The sequence below is a fragment of the Convolutriloba macropyga genome, chromosome 13, assembly GCF_964194025.1.
Source record: "Convolutriloba macropyga chromosome 13, txConMacr16.3, whole genome shotgun sequence".
Lineage (NCBI taxonomy): Eukaryota > Metazoa > Xenacoelomorpha > Acoela > Convolutidae > Convolutriloba > Convolutriloba macropyga.
This window is the reverse complement of record NC_134480.1, coordinates 46,420,323-46,441,660: the sequence shown is the minus strand read 5'-3', so window position 1 is coordinate 46,441,660 and position 21,338 is coordinate 46,420,323. Positions and strand designations below refer to the sequence as shown.

Sequence of the window (21,338 nt, the reverse complement as noted above, 5' to 3'; positions counted from 1 at the left end):
TAGTGTTATGTTTGAAGAACGGTTTTAGAAATCTGTAAAACAAACCCCCTAGTTAACTTGTGTTTTCACGTGTCTCTTTGTTAGAGGGAGTTTGACATTCTAGTTGACAATAGGAGGGAGATAGTGTACACATATATAATTTAGTGTTTTGACCTTTCCTTTCGGGATGAGATCTCCTTGTGTTTATACATATACTTAATTGTATTGTCGTTCACAGTCATCCCTTTTATCACCAATTACAATCATAAAATAGTCTAAAACTTTGAACAAGAACTTACTTTTAATTAGATTCGGTATAACTGATAAATTTCTGAAACTCTCAGAATCTCAATCGAATTATATGGTTAAATTATTGAGTCGATCAATCAGATTTTCCCATAACTTACGGAACTTGAAGCATTAGTTACTAATTGTCCAATTTATATGTACAAATTAATTTAGTTAGTATAAGTTATTAGCTGAGCCGGTTCACGCCGCATTTGATAGTGCTTTGTTTTGTTAATAACAACGCTTCCGAATCCAAAATATTGTCAAGTCTTTGCAAATTGTTAAAAGCCTACCCAGTGAAAGGAAGATTGTCCATAAATCTTGCTAAGACATGCAAGACCTGGATTATCTCGACCAAACTTAAGATACCTTAAAACGATGATCTTGAGTTAGCAATTGATAATGAATCTTAAAAAGCATCGATAAGGTCTCGCTAAAATATTTTTCTCATTGAAACAGATGCATATATATATATCGCAAGCTAGAGCATATTTCGACGCAAGCTTGCTAAGAATCTTATTAAGACTGCAATCAAGATTTTCAAGTTTCGTTTCATTGGGTAGCGAGATATGAAATGTATCTAACCACTCATTTTCCTGGTTGGGAAGAGGGGCGGCCTTGGTCTCCTTTCAAGAACCTGTTACGCCACATTGCCGAGATGGAAGAAAGAGCAGTAGAAGGAATGAACAAAACTAAGATTGTCCAATCAAATTACTACGATGAGCCTACTGTGCAAGGAAAGAGGTCTTTGACTCCAATCACAAATGAGGACATCAAAATAAACAACAGTGAGTCACAACTTATGGCATTGACTGTACAAGTGGCAAATGATATGCTGCTCACAACAAAAAACACATTGTTTCTATATAACACACTGTTTTCGGCATAAAAAGACTTTTTTGTTCATCTGAAAAATGACTGAGAGCTCATCCTTAAACATCGATGGTTCATTTCAATACGGATCAAAAACCGATCATTAAACATGCTTGCAATATGAACTTTTATAAATTGGAGAGGGGTTGTTACATCCTTATAGACACGAAGAAAAATTCGTATTGTTTAAATTGCGAAGTTTTTGGAAGAATTTTGCATCGAGAAGAAAGAAAGCAACTGTTTTTTTTTCAAGAAATTGGCCAGGAGTCAGGATTTCAGCACTACTAAATTCGGACTTCACAAACTTGAATACTGACAGACACCACCAGGTGAATTCTGTAATCTCACTTTTGATCATATAACAATCATATCTCAAGTTACATTGGTGCAATGGTTCATGTCTCAAGTTACATGGAGCAAAAGCAGAATTTTTTCGCGTTTCTTTTGCTTGTAGTTTTTTAAAAATTTTGGAACAAACATAACGCCGCAGATCTATACACCAAAATTTCTCCCTTAGTCAAAATCGCTCGAAAAATAGATACACAAAATGAACGAGATTAGGAGAAAAACTTTTTTTGCACATTTTTTTACTCTTTTTAGGTATCTATTTTTTTTCATTAGCACATTTTTTTGCTCTTTTTAGGTATCTATTTTTTTCATTAGATGTATCTTTTTTTAACTGAGCATGCAAAAGTGACATGAAACTTTAATAATTGAGCTTGCAAAAGTTATTAAAAGCTTATAAAAAGATTTAAAGGTAGAATTAATGACACAAAAAAAGAAAATTTGTTTTGGTTGTTGTTGCTGTCTAACAGATGAAGATCCCCTGGAGATGCAGTCTGCTTCTGAAGTTAATATTAATGAGATTTATTAATAGAGAGCGAGGGAGCAGATTGGAGGGAGTTTTCAGAAAAAAATTAATAGACCCCTGTGAACCTATAAATATACGCAAAAAAATAGACACCTATAAACCTGTAAAAAGACGAAACAAAATGTTGTGCTGAAAATTGATAGACACCTGTAAACCTGTAAAGAGACGCAAACAGTAGCAGCAGAAATGAGGGATTTTACAGAAAATTTTATAAGACATATCTAAACATGTAACTAGACGGAAAATTTTTGATTAAACTCAATTTAACAATTTTACTTGCCGATTTCAATAAAAAATTACCCATTAAATCAACTTTAGTACGAAAAAACAGTAATCAGTTCAGATGGTACTTTTTTTACCGAAATTTCCTTCTGCCAAATCTTCTCTTGTTATGGACGTGCATACGAGACAGGCGCTTGGCGGAAACTATTGCTTCAGCACAGCATGTTGAAAAAGAACGGCAAAAAGACCACGTAAACAAAGACGGGAATACAGAATCAGTGAAGTGACAATCGAGAATGTCAGTTGATGGTAAGCTCAACTTTTTCACTCTAAATTGAAACTGAGGGATTTTACTAAAATGAAATTAGTTGTCAAGATTCTTTTATAAAATTATCGCAAAGCAATCATACTTGAATACAAATAAGAGCCTGAAATATAAGCAAATACTGAGGCGACAATCAAGATTCTGAGGGAATGGTATCTTCAATTACAATCACCCTAAATTGAAACTGAGGTTTTTTTCAGAACTAAATTTATTTGTCAAATTTCTATAAAATTGTCTTAAAGCAATGATGCTTGAATAGAAAAAGGCCTGCAAAACCAAGAAAAATAGTGAGCTGACGATCAGGAATATCAGTTGATGGTAATTTAGTTTTCCATTTCCCTAACATGAACTGCGGGATTTTTCGGAAAATATTTTAGTTGTCAAATTTTTATAAAATTATCTCAAAACGATGATGCTTGAATACAAATAAAAGCCTGAAAAACCAAAATTTTGGTACGCTATGGTATAAAATTAACCTGTAAACCACTTTTAATCACTTAATAGCTTCAAGGCATTCTCAAAAACGCGCATTTACTTAAGCTTAATTGCGGATTGTAGATACATTCGAAGATTTAATGAGCGAAGACTAAATTTATTCAGTATGAAATCGAGTTGAGTTGCGTTCGAAAAACAGATACATAAACCGATCAGATTCTTGATACGTAGCGCTCAAAAAATATGGTACACAGCTTGTATCTCAATTTCGCGTTTAATATTTGGTCACCTTTGCAAAGATGGGTTGCACAATTCTCTTCAGTTTTGCCTGTTTCTTCTAAAATATCTATTATCGCAATATTGTTGCTTTTTCAATGTATTAACATTTTTGGGTGTACATCTGCGGCGCTATGTATACATAATTCTGGATATAGGCTTAAAAAAGAGAGTTATTGGCTTTGCAAAATCGAGTTACGTTGATTGCCAAAAATGGATAAAAAATTGAACAGATTCGTGATACAAAGCGCCAAATTTTAGGATTATACAGCTTGTATCTTGATTTTGGGGTTGAAAATTGGACCCTTGCAAACACAGGTTGCGCAATTCCCTTTAATTTTGCCTGCTTTTGATAAAGTACCTATTAGGTACCTAACATAGGAAAAACGAACAAGAGATGCTCATTTCGGCAAAATTGCCCGTCCAGATAAAAGCAAGTTTTTATCTTGGCAGTAGTGATAAATATTGAACATAAAAATAAGTTAGCAACGGTAGTTTTTACTTGCAATTACTCCAACTTAAAGTCAAATTTCGAATAAAGTTTTTACAGCAAAGTTTCCCTACATTAGTTGTCTTGTTTGGATGTGAAATTCATATGCTGCGCACTAGAAACTAACCACAGGCCTCAATGTGAAATTGACGAACTTCATTCAAGTTTCACAGTACAAAAAGTTGTCTCAACATGTGATATGTTTTCACGTTTTCAATATGTTTGAGTTCGCATTTGCGTTAAAGATTTGAGAAAAAATGATGTAAAAAAATATTTTTTCGTGTGAATTTTGGATGGATTTGATCAACTTTAGATTGAGTATCTGGTAAGTAACCGATATGCATTATCTGAATTTCGGTATATTGGTTGACTGAAACGAAAATTTTTTTAAATTTTTTGTGATCTCTGGTGAGTGGTCTTGTCTGCGATCCATTCTGTTTGCCCCCCGTTTATTGCGTTTATATCTTTTACGCCCACAGGCCCAAGGCTATTTTTTACATAATAACGTGTTATATAGCAACATACAATTTGTAAATGGGTGCGTAAAAACACTGGGGGCAAAACAGAATATATCCCAGACAATAACACTAGCCAAAGCGATCAGAAAATTTCAAACTTCCCTACTATCAAGTAATATTGCGTTAAAATTTGAATGTTAATTTCGTTAAGCTAGAAATTGATTTTTTACTTTTGTCGTTCAATTTATATCAGATTAAATTTATTAGTTTTTTATTGATATTTTAAGAGGAACTGTTGTTTTCTTATACAGTTTCTAGCCGAAAAAGCGTTGAGTTTTTGCGGTTTTGTAATTTTCATCGCAACCGCTCACAATAGCACTTTTTACAACAATTCAAAATTGAAATGTGGACAAGGAAATAAGTTTTTTGAATTCACTGTCTCGGAATATAGTACAGTTCACAAGTGGCAAACAGTCTAAAGCGGGCTTAGTGTTTGTTAAACTAAACTACGTGGCTATCAATAAGAGGACCAACAACGTGTATGTTGTCATCAAGATTCTTTCAGAAATTTTTTCCACATAACCTAATCTTGAGAGAAAACATAATATGAGCTACAATATATTTGCAATTGAGAGGCCTATTTGACGCATGCAGTTTTGCACCACGAATTGTGACGATTTTTACACAGCACGAAGTACTTAAAAACTGTTCAATTAATATTTCTATTTGGACGAAATTTGGCGATTAAAAATGATGGAAGGCAAAAAGGTATGTGTTCAGATACGGTTCAACATGACAGAGATTGTGAAGATGGATTGAGAATTGGTGTGTTGTTGATTCCACTGTTGATTGGGTTGTGTGCTAATGTGCTCTGTCTAGTACTAGAGTGGAACAGGGTTAAATGTGTCAGAAGGAGGCAACAGTTGGGCAGAGTCAGAAGAGGGAGGTTGAATGACTGTCAATTACAACTCACCTGCACTTTTATATGGATTCACAAGGTTCGCTTCTTGACAAAGAAAAAACATCTCGATGTTTAATATCTTAACCGCTTCTTAACGATATTAATGAGATAAAGTTGTCATCAATATTATTAGGCTATCTCACTACATTTTTAATCATAGCTGGGTGAAAATGTGATCTTTCTTCTGTTTGGTTTTTGGAAAGTATTCTGCCCCTCCTCCCCCCCCCCCCCGTCCCCGAGTGCTTTTTTTACCACCCACACTTCAAATTGTGTTTTTATATAAGACGTTGCAATAATGTAAATATACATCACGTGCACTTAGAAGGGGGGGGGGGGGGTTGGAGACATAATAGATTTTTCATTGAGGCAAGATTCGAAACGAGGAAAAAATCGAGTAAATGTTGTAAGTTGGGAAGATGTGAAGTTAAGAGTTTAAAGCCAATTCTAAGGGCGTTCCTCAAAATAAACCTAAGAAATCTAGATTCTGTTCACTTTTAGTAATCGATTTAAGAGTGTTGATGGTATTGAACTGATAATGAGATACGTACTATTTCACAAGTCAACCTATCAGTGAGCAAAAATATGCACTTATTTGTGGGTATTTAGCATTGGGATAATTCACCCGGGCCAAAGGTTTTCCCCGAAAATAAGGGGTAAAAGGGTGTAAAGAGTGTAGAAATAAAAACTACAGCCCTATTTGTCCGCTTAATTAACGGTGGAAGAGTGTAATTACAGGAGTGTAATTTAAAAAAATGAAAGTGGAAGGAGTGTAATACGCATTACACCCTAATCCCCGTTAATTAGGGGTTGATTAAGGGTGAAACCTCGGCCCGGGGAACCTTATAAATTCAATGGCTATCATTATTAACCTTATAAATTGCTAATTCAATGTTCTCACCAAAGCCTCGCCATCTTATTGGTAGTTTCCATTCGAAAAACGCTGAGTATTCAAAACAATAAAACGATTAATTAGCCTTTGAAACATAATATCAAATCTTTGAACAAATTACGTAGTCTAAACTTTGAACAAACTAATTTATCCCAATCCAGGTGTTTTTGGCGTCCTTTGGGACGAATGGTGTATTCTGCGTGGTATCTCTCATGTCGACTATGTCTGGCTACATGACATCATCAGGACAGCACATGGAAGCCAATCGATTGGTCACGTTTGGGGAAGATGTTGCTTTTGGTAAGTTAACGAAAGAGCACATTCTGGCAGTTATAATAAACAAAGTGATTTTTGGAAATTTTTTGCGTAATACTCTTCCAGACCGCTTGTCACTGCTAAGTTACTCCTTTTTCGTCCTAATTTCTTATGAACGAAATGCTTTATAGTGAACAAATTGATAAGCAACATCTATAAAAAAAAGTACCCCTTTCGAAATAACTTGAATTAATGCGGTCTATCACCATTGCTTCCCAGGTCTAGGTGCAGACCTAGGATCTGAAATGTAGTATAGAAAGAATATAGTAAGAAAAATTTCCAAATAATTTTTTCTCGTTTCAACTAGTTCCGTGGAATTTAAATTTTTATAGTTTTTTTTCCTGCTCAATGTTTCTTCTCGATTTTTTAACAACTGTGTGGTTACTTGAAACTATATTGATAAAAGCCAACAGGAGTTATTCTTGGAAAAATCCATCAATATTCTTGATGATTTTCGTTTTAGTATCAGATACTAATTTATTATCAAATGTCACATGCTTTAGAGATAGAGTGTGGTATGATAATGATAACAATAGTGGTGGAATCTCTCTGTCTCTACAAGTTGGCCAAATACCCTGGATGCTATCCTAATGTACTGAGGTAATGACAAAACACAAATTTAATTTTCCAATTTTTTTTCGAAATGGGGAGATATATATGCAAAGCTGGCTTTTTTCTTCGCTCAATTTTTCACGTTTTGCTTGCGCATCGTAAAGAAAAATGAAACCACCATTTTGTAGCTTTCGAGATCTAGTTTTGACTTAAATACAAAATACCCAAAATTTAAAAAGGGGAACACCTTAAAATTTTGAATTTCGGAGGAAAAAAATTGAAAAGGAAAAATAAAACTTGCTCCAGGGGGGTGTTTTGATTTTCTTATTTTGTTTTTTTTCTCAAAACCTTGATAAATGTTAAGAACCAAGGTTTCTCTGTATCAAGCAGATTTGTTGGAATAGAAGACGTTGGGCTTTTTAGAGCTCTCAAAACAGCTAATATCAATTTTGAAAATGTAAAACCTAAACAAAAAATTGTGTTCTTTTCCTAATTCTAGAGTTGTTTTTGCAATCAATTTATTTTCATCATTGGTTTCTCTGTATCATTGGTTTCTCTGTATCCAGTAGATTTGTTGGAATAGAAGATTTCGGGTTTTTTAGAGCTCTCAAAACAGCTAATATCAATTTTGAAAATGTAAAACCTAAATAAAGAATTGTGTTCTTTTCCTAATTCTAGAGTTCTTTTGCAATCAATTTGTTTTCATCAGAAATATTTGGTCCTAGATTTTCAAACAAACCGTTTCTGGATTTCTATAGAGACTTACAAATCAGTTTCATGGAATGAACATCAATTCAACCAATTTCATCAAAAAACTAAAAATGAAAATCTGTTCTTATCATTCTTATTTGTGTTCCTTATGTTGTCAGAGCAGATAGTCCAAAAAACTTCTTCCAGTATGAAACAGAAAAGAAATTGAGAGTTAGAGAGATTATTGATTGGCAGTTTGAAAAAATTATAACAAATCCTTATAGTTTTTTGTTGAAATATAGTGGAAAATTTGGAAGCAAAAAATTAATGCTAAATTGGACTCAAATATTATGAAGCTGTTTTTTACGTTAATTAATATGGAAGTCTTACATTTCAACTACTGTAGAAATTGACCAGAACAGTATTCAAATCAGCACGCCTTTCTTTTGCGCCCAATGTGCTAACAATTACACCAACTGGTCTGAAAACAAATCCATATTATTACGCTGTTACAACCATTCATCATTATAAGTTTTCATCCTGGTAATGAAATGTACGCTGAAAAAGCAGGCAGGTGATCCTTTCAAGCTGTGTTGCTGTTTTGCTTTAAGTTGCCTTTTCTCGGCTTTCTAACAATAATAGAATGCGCAATGGCTTTTTTGGGAGTTTATGCAAATGATAGACCCAAACAGTTCCAATTATTATGACATATCTTCAGTCAAAGCATTCGATAGATCTGTCTTGTTTAAAAAATGGATTGATTTTGTTTGCACGTCGCTGAGAAGTGAGTTCTAATACGTTTTCTTGTCTCTCTGCAATCTCCTCTCAAATTGAAACCATTATCAGAAAAAAAATCTTTTCTTAAATACAAATTATGAAATTAGGAGAAGATCAAAATTTCTCTTGATTAACAGTTTTCACGTTTCGACAGAAAATTTATAATTTTTTGTTGCTGTACGCCAGAGAACTTTAAAAATGAAATCTGAATTTGTCCTCTACTAACTTTCCACTTTGATTCACTCTCAGCCTTTCTTTGAATCCTGTCATATAACTCAATTCTTTGTTCCAGATTCCTTATGATGTCAGAGCTTATTATAAATCAAACTAAATTCAATTGAGATCTGTCGAGTTTTTTGATCGACAGGTTGAGAAATTTAATGTAAAAATATGTAGTTTTTTTAAAGTAGAATAAATCTGTTTATGACTTCTCTGCATGTTGAAGTTGCTCTTCGAACTAAATTTCTCCTGTATTTGAGCATTGCGGTAAAAGGAAAAGCTAAATGTTTTATTGATTGTGAAAGTCCTCGTATAAGAAACAAACTTTTTGGGGAAATTTTGTTTCTTTCATTAGTGTGTGTGTGTGTGTGTGTGTGTGTGTGTGTGCGTGTGTGTGTGTGTGTGTGTGTGTGTGTGTGTGTGTGTGTGCTTGTATGTGGTTGTGTAGGTGATCGTGCGAGCGTGTGTTTATGTTTATTTTTTTGTTTGCATGTAATTGTGTGTGTGTGTGCTGTTCCGTCTACCCGCGAGCGTTTGTGTGTGCTTTTGCGCTTGCATGCGTGTGTTTGTGTTTGTGTTCATGCATGTGTATATATACGTCTTTGTTACTCTTTGTATGCGTGCGTTTTGTGTTTGATTAATGGTGTTTGTGTGTGTATGTGTGTTTGTGTGTTATGTTGTGTGGCATGCGTATTCGTGTATAAGAGTCAATGAGAGAGGTGGCGAGTTAGTCTGGGAGAGTAAACCACTTTAATGGTTTTACACAACACAAAGAAAGGCAGAGATTAAAAGCGTTAAAAGCTGTTAAAAACTGATCTCAAAATCTCTGGAAGCATATGAACAAAATTTTTTGAAATAAAAATTTAATACTTTATGCACATGAAAAATCAAAAGTGACAACTTTTGAAAATTGTCAACAAATTTCATTTTAGTCTTTTGTCAAAATTGCAATTGCCAATACAATTCGCTCATCAACTCCTAGCCTAGTTATTTAGGCACATCATAAAAGTCATAGATGAATGGTGACCAACCTTGAAAAAAGATCAGTCGCCAAAACAAAAATTGTTAATATTGTTTTGTTGTTGTTAGGATTTGTTTTTTTCGTTTGTGTTTTTTTTGTGATGTGTGTGTGTTTGTTTGACTTTTCTCTGTCCGGTTTCCTCAAAGTGAACTGCATATATATGTTTGGAATGGACAATGAAATTTTCGTTTTCTTCCGTTGAAAAAAGAAGGCATTTTTTTGGTTCAAGCAAGACAATTAATATTCTGAAATCCAAATAAGTTGCTTTTGGATACTCCCAACAGTTTCTCTGGTAAACCCCAGGAGATATGTTGGACCATACTGTTAAACGCACGATCAACCTTGTTTATATATATATATATATAATATATATATATATATATATATATATATATATATATATATATATATATATATATGACTACGCTTAAACCAGAACCTCTGATTGCGGGCCTAGGAAAATAATCCCTGGATGAAAAAAATACAATTTGTACGGTTTTATTTTCATCAAAATTTTAGGAAATATTATGCGCAAAACGCTTGGCAAAATCTTATAGCATCCATAGCAAGATCACAGAGGAAATGTTTGTGTGGCCTCTATGGATTTCCATATATGGTTCTCGGATATATTTGCGGAGAAGGGTGAACTTGGGGGATTGATTCGTGTTTAGATTCAACAAGAGGTGGGTGTTTATGACAGTTGTGACGTCACTCTCTGTCTTCTCATCTCTGTTGTCTGTGGAACTCCTCATGTTTGTGCATTCCTCGTCCTCATTTGAGAGATCAAACAGCGAATGGTTAGACTGGAAGTAAAGGGACATTTTAAAAACCAACATTTCACCTAATTATTTTGACCAGTTGTCCTGTTCTCCTTTTCACGTTGAGAACGGACTCTTTTTAGCTGAAGTGTGTGTCAAAGTACCAAAGATAAAGGTACATATAATACCCGAAGCCATCCCCCCCCAATTGCAAACGTCAAAAACACCATGCATCAAAGACAAAAAATGTCGAGAAATGCCAGCAGCGCATAAATCTTTTTTATCTGGGCCAAGGTGACAAAAGATGGGTTTGTTGTTTTGCTTTAGGGTTCATTTTGACAGAGGCATTTTGTCTAAACTGAAAGTGTGTCTTCTCTCTGGTGTGGCAGTTGCTGTGTATTGTTTGTCTCTCTTTGTACACACAAACATACCATCTCTACACAAACAACAACACACAGCTGAAGTGTTCACACTCGTAGAGGAGGCTCCTTCTGAAAACAGGTAGCATTGATTTTCCATTTCATCACTTTCTTGTTGTTCAACACCGTCTCTTGCCAAAGTTTTCATCTCACTATTTGGAAGACAAAATATAAGGATTGATGAGGCGCTCGAACATTTTCCCATACTATGTAATTCGAACACCCAATGCGAAGGTGAGTAGTATAAAAAGCTGACTAAAACTTCAACGGGGGGGGGGACACTATGTATTAAGATAGGGAATGCAGAAATTGTCCCCCTAGGGGGGACACTTAGGGGGACATTTTCCGCAAATTCGCAGTAAATGTTCCCCCGGGCAGCTCCGTCCCTCTATATACTACTAAGGTGTGCACTGGATGATGGTCTAATCAAAGGTCACTTGGATCTGGACACCTCAACCTGGGCTGCACCCACAGTCTAGCTTTAGTTTCATCATCACACCAATTAATCTATTTATTGTTTGCTTTCAATCGTTTTTGTTCTGTTTAATTGACTTATTCTTGTCTTTCAAATTGCACTTTTTCAAACCATTCAAATCCTCCAGCACCAGATGAAGAATCTTTTCATACAGTTGTTCTTTTTTCCTTTCCCATTTCTTTCGTTGGTCCCGCCCCGCTCCCAAAATAGGCACCCCCCCCCCCCCCCCCCCCCTGTGTGTTAATTTTTGTGAGGACACCGAGCACCGGTTGAATCAGATACCTGCTGGACATTTCTAAACCACATATTCGGACACATTTGAGTCGGTTTCCCAAAATGGGCTGAAATAGTATTCAAAAACTAGTTTAGTTATTATTCCTTTCAGTCTAGATGTAGAGTGTGTGAACAATAACTGTGCTCCTCTGGTAGAAGAAGATGAGATTACAAGTGTGTATACAAATCATGAACAATCTATTCCAGTCTACTGTCACACTTCACTCAGTGACGTCACTTCTTCTCACGCTAACAATACAGGTACGATCAGTTTACTGTTTCTGTCTCACATTATCATATTTTGAAACAATCATTATCCAAACTTCTCTCCTACGGAGCAAATGGAATCTTATGTGTGAAAAGTAGGTGCACCCGCTGAGACATTTATTGACCCTTTTGATTTCAAAAAAAGCCGATTTGGTTCACTAGCATATGGCTTTTTAAAGCAATAACGACAGCAAAGAATTTCTGAGTCGCAAGCTTAATTAGCTAATAGTTGTCTGTGAATATATAGATCAGCGTCACAATTTGTCAAAGAAAAGAAGATAGAAATATGCCAAAGAATATCTTAAACTTTATTATTCGTATCCTAATATCAATCCTGCCGACTTTATAATAACGTGAAACATTGTTTCACGTTATTATCTCTTATAAACATTGTTATATCTCTTATAAACATTGTTTAAAATCTCTTATAAACATTGTTATATCAAATAAATGAGCAAAACGCCACTTGCAAAACAAGTGAAAGACCAAAAAATTTGAAAACAATCGCCACTATACAACACTTACTTTTTGGCTATTTTGAATGATGAATGATAGTTTGAATAGGTTTTTGGAGTACGATGCAAATAAGTTTTTAAAAAATGAAGGCAACATCGTCCTTATTCCTTTATCTCTTTGAGCTATGTGAAATCAATAATTTAATTACATAGAAATTCTCAATGAAAACTGAGACATTCTCCTATTCAAATATTTTTAACTGTAGAGTCTATTGCAGATTCTCTCTTTGAGTCTCCTTTCGAGTCATTCGAAACTAGTTAAGTTGCTGATCAATTATCTAAGGTTTAGTATGAAAAACATCAAAATGAGAAACTTGAAAAAGAACAAAGTAAAATTGTAAAAAAATTGGCGAAACTTTTATACTCTAAATTTTGAATCAAGATTGTATAAGAAAGATTAAACAATGCTTATGCTTGAATGTTTGGTTTCAAGTGTAGACATTAAAAAATGATGAAAGAAGAGAGAACTTCACGAATGAAAACTTCAACACAAAGGACCAATTGTGTTCTTTCCTTAAACATAAACAAGCAGAAACAGAACCAAGAAATCAAGAAGAACAAAATTATAGCTAAAAAAATTTAATTTTTTGTGTAATACATGTAAAGAGTCAATTTCAATTTAAACGCTTTAAAATAAAGAAAGAAGTACATGGCAACGCCTCCTTGAACTATTTTTATATCAGAATTCAAAAATGCTAAAAATTCAATGAAATGAAAAGAGACAGTTCCAGTTAGAACCCACAAGCATCCGTATGCGACAAGCACTTGTACGATAAACCTGAAAATTTGTATAAAATAGTTTGAACTCCATTAAGTTGAGAAAAACAAAACAAGCGTAGAAAACAAATAGGAAAGAGCATCTCTAGGTGTTGGGAAGACCAAAATCTCTAGTCAAGTATGCAGTTCAATATGAATGTGGACGCTTTGGTAAAAGTGAGACGAAAATAATAAGAGCAGTGGGGAAAACAAAGAAATTACAACAACTTCAAAACTCAACAATACTACGAATCAGTAAAAAGGACATTAAAAAGAGGCCATCATTTTAACAATCAGTCACACATGCAGATTAAATTTTAAAGCCATAATAAAACCGACCAAAATAATGGCACAGTAATGGCAATCAAAATAAAGCACTCAATAACTGACAACTGTTTTAAGGGATTTTTTAACCGCCTGCGCTATAATTGGTAATTAAAATCAAAAATAGCCTGCACGGAATTTACATCTGGAAACATCGTTCATTGTTTTAATAAATAATCTATAAGAAATAACAGCGTTAATTCTCAAGTTCCAAAAAATAATTAAATGTTTAATTTGGTGATCAATTGATTCGCATAGTCCAGAAAAAAACAGTTCCTATGAAAGGGAGATTTGATATGGTCTTTTGTGTTATTTTGTTTCAATCGAATTTAGAATATTTTTGCAGATAAATATAACGATTACCAACTGACGTCCAGCGATTTTTTATCAATTGAAAAGCGGGAGGTTGATATTGTCAACAACAGGAAACGGCTCAGTGAGGTTATTTGTTATCTTAGTTGTAGAGAAAATTGGAGAAAGTTGGCAATGACACAAATATGTAAAAATATATGTAAAAGAGCGTGCTCAATTGTTGTTGCGCTGGATTATTTAGTAAATTGGACAGGCGCTTAATTTTGCGCGTTTTCTTGAAACATTAAGTTCGCGGGTTTACTGGTGGACTGGGCCGGCAAAAAAACCGACAAGAAGAAGATTCCTGTTAAAAACTTTCTTTGAAAGCAAAAAATTATCCAGTAAACGTTTTTTTCATTAAATGAATTTCCATTATATCAACGAGGCATTCATAGATTCCATAGGTGTCAGCGCTGAGCATTTTTCTGAAAAATAGCAGGAATTATTTATAATTAAACCAGGAGAATTTGGCAATGACATTTATTTGAATATGATGTTAAACAAAATTTCAAAAAACGTGCTCATTTGTTGTTGCTCATGATCGCTATATTAAACATGGACAAATGTTTAGACCACCAGTTGATCTACAGAGAAGAAGCCAATGGTTTTCAAGTAATTACTTTTGATATATTTGAACATAATTTGATTGAAGTATCTTAATTTCGCCAAATTATCTGGAAAAGTTTTTATTTTGCCGAAAAAAATGGCCTAAAATCAACACAGACGAAACGGAGTTAAACATTTTGAATTTAATTACCGTGCATATCCATATGTTAAAAAACGCTGTTTAACAAATTGACAGATTTCAACAAAAAGAGCAGGAAAAAATGATAACAAAATTGTGGATCTCAAAACATTCGCTACAATAATTGCAAAAACAATTAAGCAACAACCGAAGTTGAATGAAGAAATGATATCATGCTGATAAAAGAAATAAGAAAATATTAATTTAAATGAAGTTTATCAAACACAACTTGGAAAAAAATCGAGTCAAGCGAATCTTTGACCCCTTTTCCTCTCTATATTTTTTTATTGGAGAGTAACTATTGAACATTTTAATTTTTTTTGCAAAGTTGACTATCTGACTAACTCTGACAAAAAAATCCTCCCAAATTAGAACAGAATTTTGAAAAAGTTGTCAAATGTTCACAAAACATTAAACCCGCTAACAACTAAAAAAAATTAGAAAACCGTTATTTTGAAACAATCTATGTTCGACGGGCTCTCCTTTAAAAATGCCACTCATATCTTTCTACACTAAATATGTCGACAGGCGACATCAGTAGTGAGAAATGGGGGGGTCTGTCGCACACTTTTAGACACATTTCTACCAAAACCCAGCTCCGTGCGGGATTCGAACCCGCGCCCGCACAATCTCGAAATTTTTTGAAATTGGGCTTTACCACTGCGCCAAATCCCATTTTCTCTAATTTGTTCCAAGCCTTTTTAAACCAATTTCCCATCATCAGCTGTACTCCTCGAGTCCATTTCAGTTCCTAAACTAAGCAATTCGAGTCAAATTTACATTTTCTTTCAAGATCAATCCAACTATAAAATTTTTTTGAATTTTCGTTAAAACCAAGGCACCTTGGTCTTTCAGGTATGGCTAAACGCAGTTAAATGCTGCACAAGTGTCCTACTCCTCACTGTGGTTCGAATCCTGAAAGACCGAGATGTCTTATTTTTATTTAAAAGAAAATTCCATTCGTAAACAAAAGTTGGTATATCTTATCTGGAAATCTTTCTGGAATTTTGGAAAATTTTTTCTTTCTCTCTCCGTTTCATTTGCATCAACGATGCCTTCTAAATCAGTTGTACAGATGAGTGTTTCAAACTATTCTTCAAAAAATTACCGCTTCATTATATATTCAGCAAAATTACTTGTTCCTGCAAAACTCTCGTTGGAAACAGCCTCAGTCTTTCAAAAGAAGAGAAAACATGAAGCAAGTGAAGTTTCACTCTCCATCCAGAATCAAACTCGTGGCCTCACTCAGTGGATTGATTCTCACACCGATTTCGACGTTCGACGTTGTTCGTCGAGGAGAACAATTTGAACATTTTCTAAGAGCAGATGAGCTGGGATTGGACAAGAGAACGAACGAAAAGATGGACATAGTTTGGGAAATTGAAAAAACATGTCCCGTACGACCCTTGCAGCTTACTACGCTTAACGAGGATCAGCGCCGCCTTCTGGCAAAAATTGAGAGTCTTCAGAGCAGCGACTCGCCGTTTAAATCATCGCTTGAATCTTTTATTGATATTTTGGCCGCTGGTTATGGAAGTGTGAACATGTCAGAACATTCAGCCTTTTTAAAAATCGAATGTGGACTCACAGAAGCGCAATGTAGTTGCTGGGAATGTTGGGAAAACGACTTGATCAACAACGAAGGATCAGACGAGAAAAATGAAAACCCGGACATGTATCTGTCACAGCAGACAGACTACTGATAAGACTTCAAAGCCTATTCATAATTTGTAAACTCGTCATGTAAAACAGTTGGTTTTTCGTTCAATGTTTCCAGATCAAAATTTAAATAAAGTTTTAGAGAATTTTTCCCTTTGCCGTTCTCTGTTCAAAAACAACTCAGACACTAAGAATGCTTTTCTCGCAGTGTGTTTAACAATTGATCCAGAGTGCATCCTAAGCGAAGTAAATAAAAAAGCTCCTTTTGGTGGACTGATTGGCCCAGGTGACAGTCTTTTGCACAATTATTTTTAACATTCAAAAATTCTTCGGTGTCACGCAATATTTCATGATGCTTACGGATTTATGAAGTCAACCTATGACATCGGACCCGGCTATGTGTATGTTATACCTAACGTATATAATCATTTTCTTCTTGGTCACATTAGCGGTCTCCTATACTGGCTAAACTTTAAGTGCCAAAGGTGCCAAGTATTTGACGCTTTACCGTTCTGAGCATGAGTTGCCTTGACCCCAATTTACTAACCCTGCACGTATCAAAGATTGCTTCTCTTTCTGCTAAAAATAACGGAGATGAAACTGAAGTCATTCTCCAGAAGCAGTGTTATAAAAAAGTTGGTGGGAAGACTGTTATTATGAAAAAAGAAATTGATTTAACACTCTCAGAGCTCGGGTTGCTGTGCGAGGCCATAAAACTTTTGGAATATTTTCTTTCCATCTCAAAAGCTAGTTCCAAAATTGGTCCACCAAAACCCCCTCAGCGTGTAACATTTGGCTGATAATGACAGACCATCCAGACTGCGCAATTGATCTCAGCAATCAGATGGTTTTTGATAACGAGAATCAAGAGCGCCCACCTTGGAAGATTTTTTGCGCTCATATAGAGCGTTCTCTAATCATATGTGTTGTACACTCTTTCCTCCTACTCATTGCTATCATTTGTTGTTTTATATCAATAACTTACTATCAGTACAGTAACCCCCAAATCTGGTCAATACTTGGCTTTTTTCTTGGTTGCCTTGTTCCTACACCAAAGTAGCCCTACAGCGCCGCCTTTCAAATTTGGTAAAGATGAACAAAATCCTCAGCACCGATCCACACTTCCTGATGGCCGTGTTTGGTCCCAGTGGTTGCGGAAAAACACAAATTGTTGCAGATTTACTGGTTAACCATCGTCGACTGTTTCGACCCAATTTTGATTGCATAACCTACATATTTCAGCATTGGCAGCCGGTTTACGATGATATTGCGTCGAAATTAAAGCACAATGAGATCAACTTTCTCAATGGCGTGGATTGGAAGAAGCTGGCGGTAATGTCAAATCTCAAGCGCAAACTGTTGGTGTTTAATGACGTGTTCGACGAACTCGCCAATTCATTAGAGTTTTTGAACCTCGTTGTGTCCGGTCGCCACAAAAATCAACACGTTATTTTCCTAAAACATAATCTCTATCAGAAAAGTCCAAACTCAAAGACAATCGACTTGAATCTAACCCACTTGCTGCTGCTGAAAAGCCCACGCGACATAAACCAAATTGACTGCTTGGGGAGACAGCTGGGAGATCGAGATCTTTTGTTGTCTGCTTACCGATCAGCTACAGAGGAGCCCTATGGTCATCTTCTGATTGACTTGGATCCGCGTTGTGACGAAAATTTACGCCTAGTTTCAAATATTTGCGCTACGGGCAACTTGCCACCATTATTTCATATAAACTCTAAAAATTCCGATCATATTGAACTTAATGAGTCTTTCACAAAATCAAAGTATTTTACAGATTCTTACAACTGTTAAACCAGTGTTACAGAGATTGATTTTGATTCATGCGGATTTGACATTTATAAAGTTTCTAATAAATTGCGTTTTTAATGTGGTTAAGGGGAATGTTTGCGTGTCAAATAAAAAAGTTACATCCAAACAGTTTCGTCCTATTATTGAGACCATATGTCAGAAAAAAGTAAAGGTTTCTGAAAAGCGTAGACTTTTGGCGACCAATCAGGGAATAGCACTCGTCAAAATAATCGCCCCAGACGTCCTGCTTCATTTGTCAAGAAAGAAATGAAGAAACAAGTCGGCACTAAAAAGTATGTTCTGTTATCGTTAAATTGTTATAACGACCTATTGTCGCTGAAACGTTCCTCAGCAGTCAACTTTGAGGAGCAGCAGCAGAAGCTTCCCTCCCAATCAGAACAAGCAAAAATTGAATTTTTGGGTGCAAGCCCCAGCAGTCACTCCAACTCAGAGGCAATAGCCAAGTTGAGTGTTTCGTCTCAACTCGTCAACAACAACAACAAAGATTTTCCGTCCTACAACGCCACCACAACAGATCAAACTAGCTTGCCTGAAAACAAATTTCTTCCAGACAAAGCAGTCGACAAGGTACTTGATACTCTGCTGGCAAGTGGAATGAGCAGTGGAAAGATTGAGCGAACCAAGCGTATTCTAAACATTCTCAGCCAAAAAAATTTTACCCTAGACCGGGAATCAGGTATAATACAAGGAAAAGACAACAAAAAATCTTCTAGTAATCTACTTGACTTCCTTATTGATATACAGATTTCCAACAAAAAATTGATAAAAGATGACTTTGAGCTTATTTCGCAACTGCAGTTACTACCTCATCTTGTCGCTAATACTTTTGCCAAGAGAATTGCATCAAACACGCCACAGCATCAAGAACCGCCCACTACAACTTCGACGCCTACCCGGCTTTCCATATTTTAGGGTAAATTCTTCACTCCTCAATGTTTATTTGAAGCACTGGCTAACCTTCTGCGGCCTACTTTTGTGTGCCTTGTTAAAAATTGGCGGCGTGGAGCCCAATCCAGGGCCCTCCGAAACAATTTGTGGTTCATGTAGCAAGACTTTGGGAAAGAGCACCAAAACAAAGCCATTGCTCTGGTGTACCATTTGTGACTGGGTCCATTTTGACTGCAGTGGTTTGGCTAGTGTCAGGGACTACGATGAGGAGGATTTTACTTGCACAAAATGTTCTCGGGAGCGAGTCGTTTCTCAAGCGCTGACAGTGAACCCAAGTTTTCAGAAAGCACACCGGCATTACTCTGACGTACCGCATTCTAGCAGTGCTTTTGGCAACTCCAAATCACTCGCAAAAACAACCGGGTTGCCTGTGTCAACTGTTGAAAAGTATTTATCTACGAGTTCCACTTACACAAAATTCAAGCAAACCAGGCGTAATTTCCCACGCCTCAAGGTTCTATCATATCGCTTGAACGAAATCTGGTCAATCGATTTGGCAGATATGCAATCTGTCCAGTCATTCAACAACGGCGTTAGGTACCTTTTGGTGGCTGTTGAAAATCTGAGCCGCTATTTGAGAGTCGAACTAATGAAGGACAAATACGCAACAACAACAAAACAAGCATTTTGCCGAATGATTACAAAAAGAAAAGGTTTCAAAAACAGTGGTATTATTCCCGAGCGCTTGTGGGCCGATGATGGTAAAGAGTTTTTGGGCGCATTCGCCAAATACTGCCAATCGAAAAAAATTGCCATTCATCAAACTTACAATGAAAAGAAGAGTGCTTTCGCAGAACGGAATGTAAGGTCACTAAAGGCATTAATTTATCGTTACATGAATGAGCATCACACAGAAAGGTACATTGACCAGTTACAAAATTTTGTTCAAGTTATAAATTCTCGAACCAATCGCGTAATAGAAATGGCTCCAAAAGACGTAACCCAGGATCACGTGGGTTACTTGGTTTCTTTGACCTTGAATAAAGACCTGCGCAAACCCAACTTTAAAATTGGAGACACGGTGAGGATTCGAAGAAAATTGGAGACACTTCACAAAGGTTACAAGGTGCAATTCAGCCACGAGATATTTCGCATTGCAGCCATTTTGACAAAAAATCCTCCTACGTATCGGGTGGTCTCTAACGAAACTAACGAAATAATCTTTGGGCGTTTTTACGAATCTGAACTTGTCAAGTATCAGGAAATATGACTGCTCTCTCGGATATTTCAGTCACCGGAATGCAGCGGGGGTTCACGTTGAATCTGATCTCCAATGCATCGATGGAAACCTACGAGCAAAACACTTTAGCACGCTTTACAAAACTTTTACCAAATGTCATTGAGCTGAACAAGTCGTTGGGTACATGGCAAGTGGCTCTTTTGGAAATTTCTTGGCCCTCTACCATCAAAAACGTTACTGACGGAACTTTTGAAACCAATGCTGCTGCTGCTGCGTTCAACGATGACGACGACTCTAGAAATTTATCCAATGATGATTTTGAAGGTATGGACGAAGAGGAGGAAATCAAGCAAGAGAACTTGTCGTTGCAACAAGCATCACATGCAGTCATACAACAGAAACAACAATTGCTTCTGGGTGCCACAGTTTCTCGCGACAATCACTCGTCCCTTCTCAACTGGTCTAGCGACGACGAAGACGATGACTCTGATGAGAGCGGAGAAGGCAGCATTCGTCGAGATCAAATAAGCGCTGGCCGATACAATTCTGTTGATGACCTGATGACGGAGCTATGTCAGAAGGCCTTCAACACAACAACTCGTCGCTGGCCCTTTTCCTGACAGTCAGGAAAGAGAATCAACGCCTAGAGATACATGCAGGGGATAATGAAGAACCATCAGCACAAAACAACCCATCGTTGCCCTTTATTCGATTGGTATCTGACCATTTGCAAAAATATCTTGGGTGTAACTACATTGAGTGTGCACGAGCCCGGTAGTCGTTTCCCGGTGGACATTGACGCTGGTCTGCACAATATCCTAGTTTACTGTTACTTGGTTCAAAATGAGGTTTTGGGTGACAAGGGTACGTCTCTTCTTCGTAGCATTACGTTGACCCATGACAACGACAACGACAAAAGAGTGTCCGCCGTTTCCTATCGTTCATTTGCAAAGTTGCAGTGGAAAGATGTTGTAAAATCAGCCTTTCAGTCAATAACTGTCAGTCTACGGAACGAAATGGGCAGTCTAGTTACTTTTTTGTCACGCAGTCGAACATCGCTAACTCTAAAGTTTCGTCTGCAGAGGAATTCGGCAGCATCATTTTGACAATATCAAAACCAAAAAACAGTCGCACTCACTCATCAACCAACTAGCTCTCACGCACGATGGACTCACACTACGAAGCACAAATTCGACA

General features: G+C 36.2%; 1 protein-coding gene across 1 annotated transcript; it reads left to right on the top strand.

Moving 5' to 3' along the window:
- The first annotated feature begins 227 nt into the window (after positions 1-227).
- On the top strand, positions 228-12,610 carry LOC142351738 (uncharacterized). Its single transcript, XM_075403884.1, has 9 exons — positions 228-440; positions 831-1,055; positions 4,998-5,215; positions 6,229-6,367; positions 6,886-6,982; positions 10,313-10,438; positions 10,727-10,900; positions 11,679-11,827; positions 12,567-12,610. Exons 2-9 carry the CDS (start codon positions 842-844, stop codon positions 12,608-12,610), a joined length of 1,161 nt encoding a protein of 386 aa, XP_075259999.1. The 5' UTR covers positions 228-440; positions 831-841.
- Positions 12,611-21,338: the final 8,728 nt, after the last annotated feature.

Bases quoted from the DNA above. Each gene is read 5' to 3' on its own strand.
- LOC142351738 (XM_075403884.1), top strand. From the start codon at position 842: ATGTATCTAACCACTCATTTTCCTGGTTGGGAAGAGGGGCGGCCTTGG. The intron at 5,216-6,228 runs GTTCGCTTCTTG...ATCCCAATCCAG, and splicing joins CTTTTATATGGATTCACAAG to GTGTTTTTGGCGTCCTTTGG. The intron at 6,368-6,885 runs GTAAGTTAACGA...CACATGCTTTAG, and splicing joins TGGGGAAGATGTTGCTTTTG to AGATAGAGTGTGGTATGATA.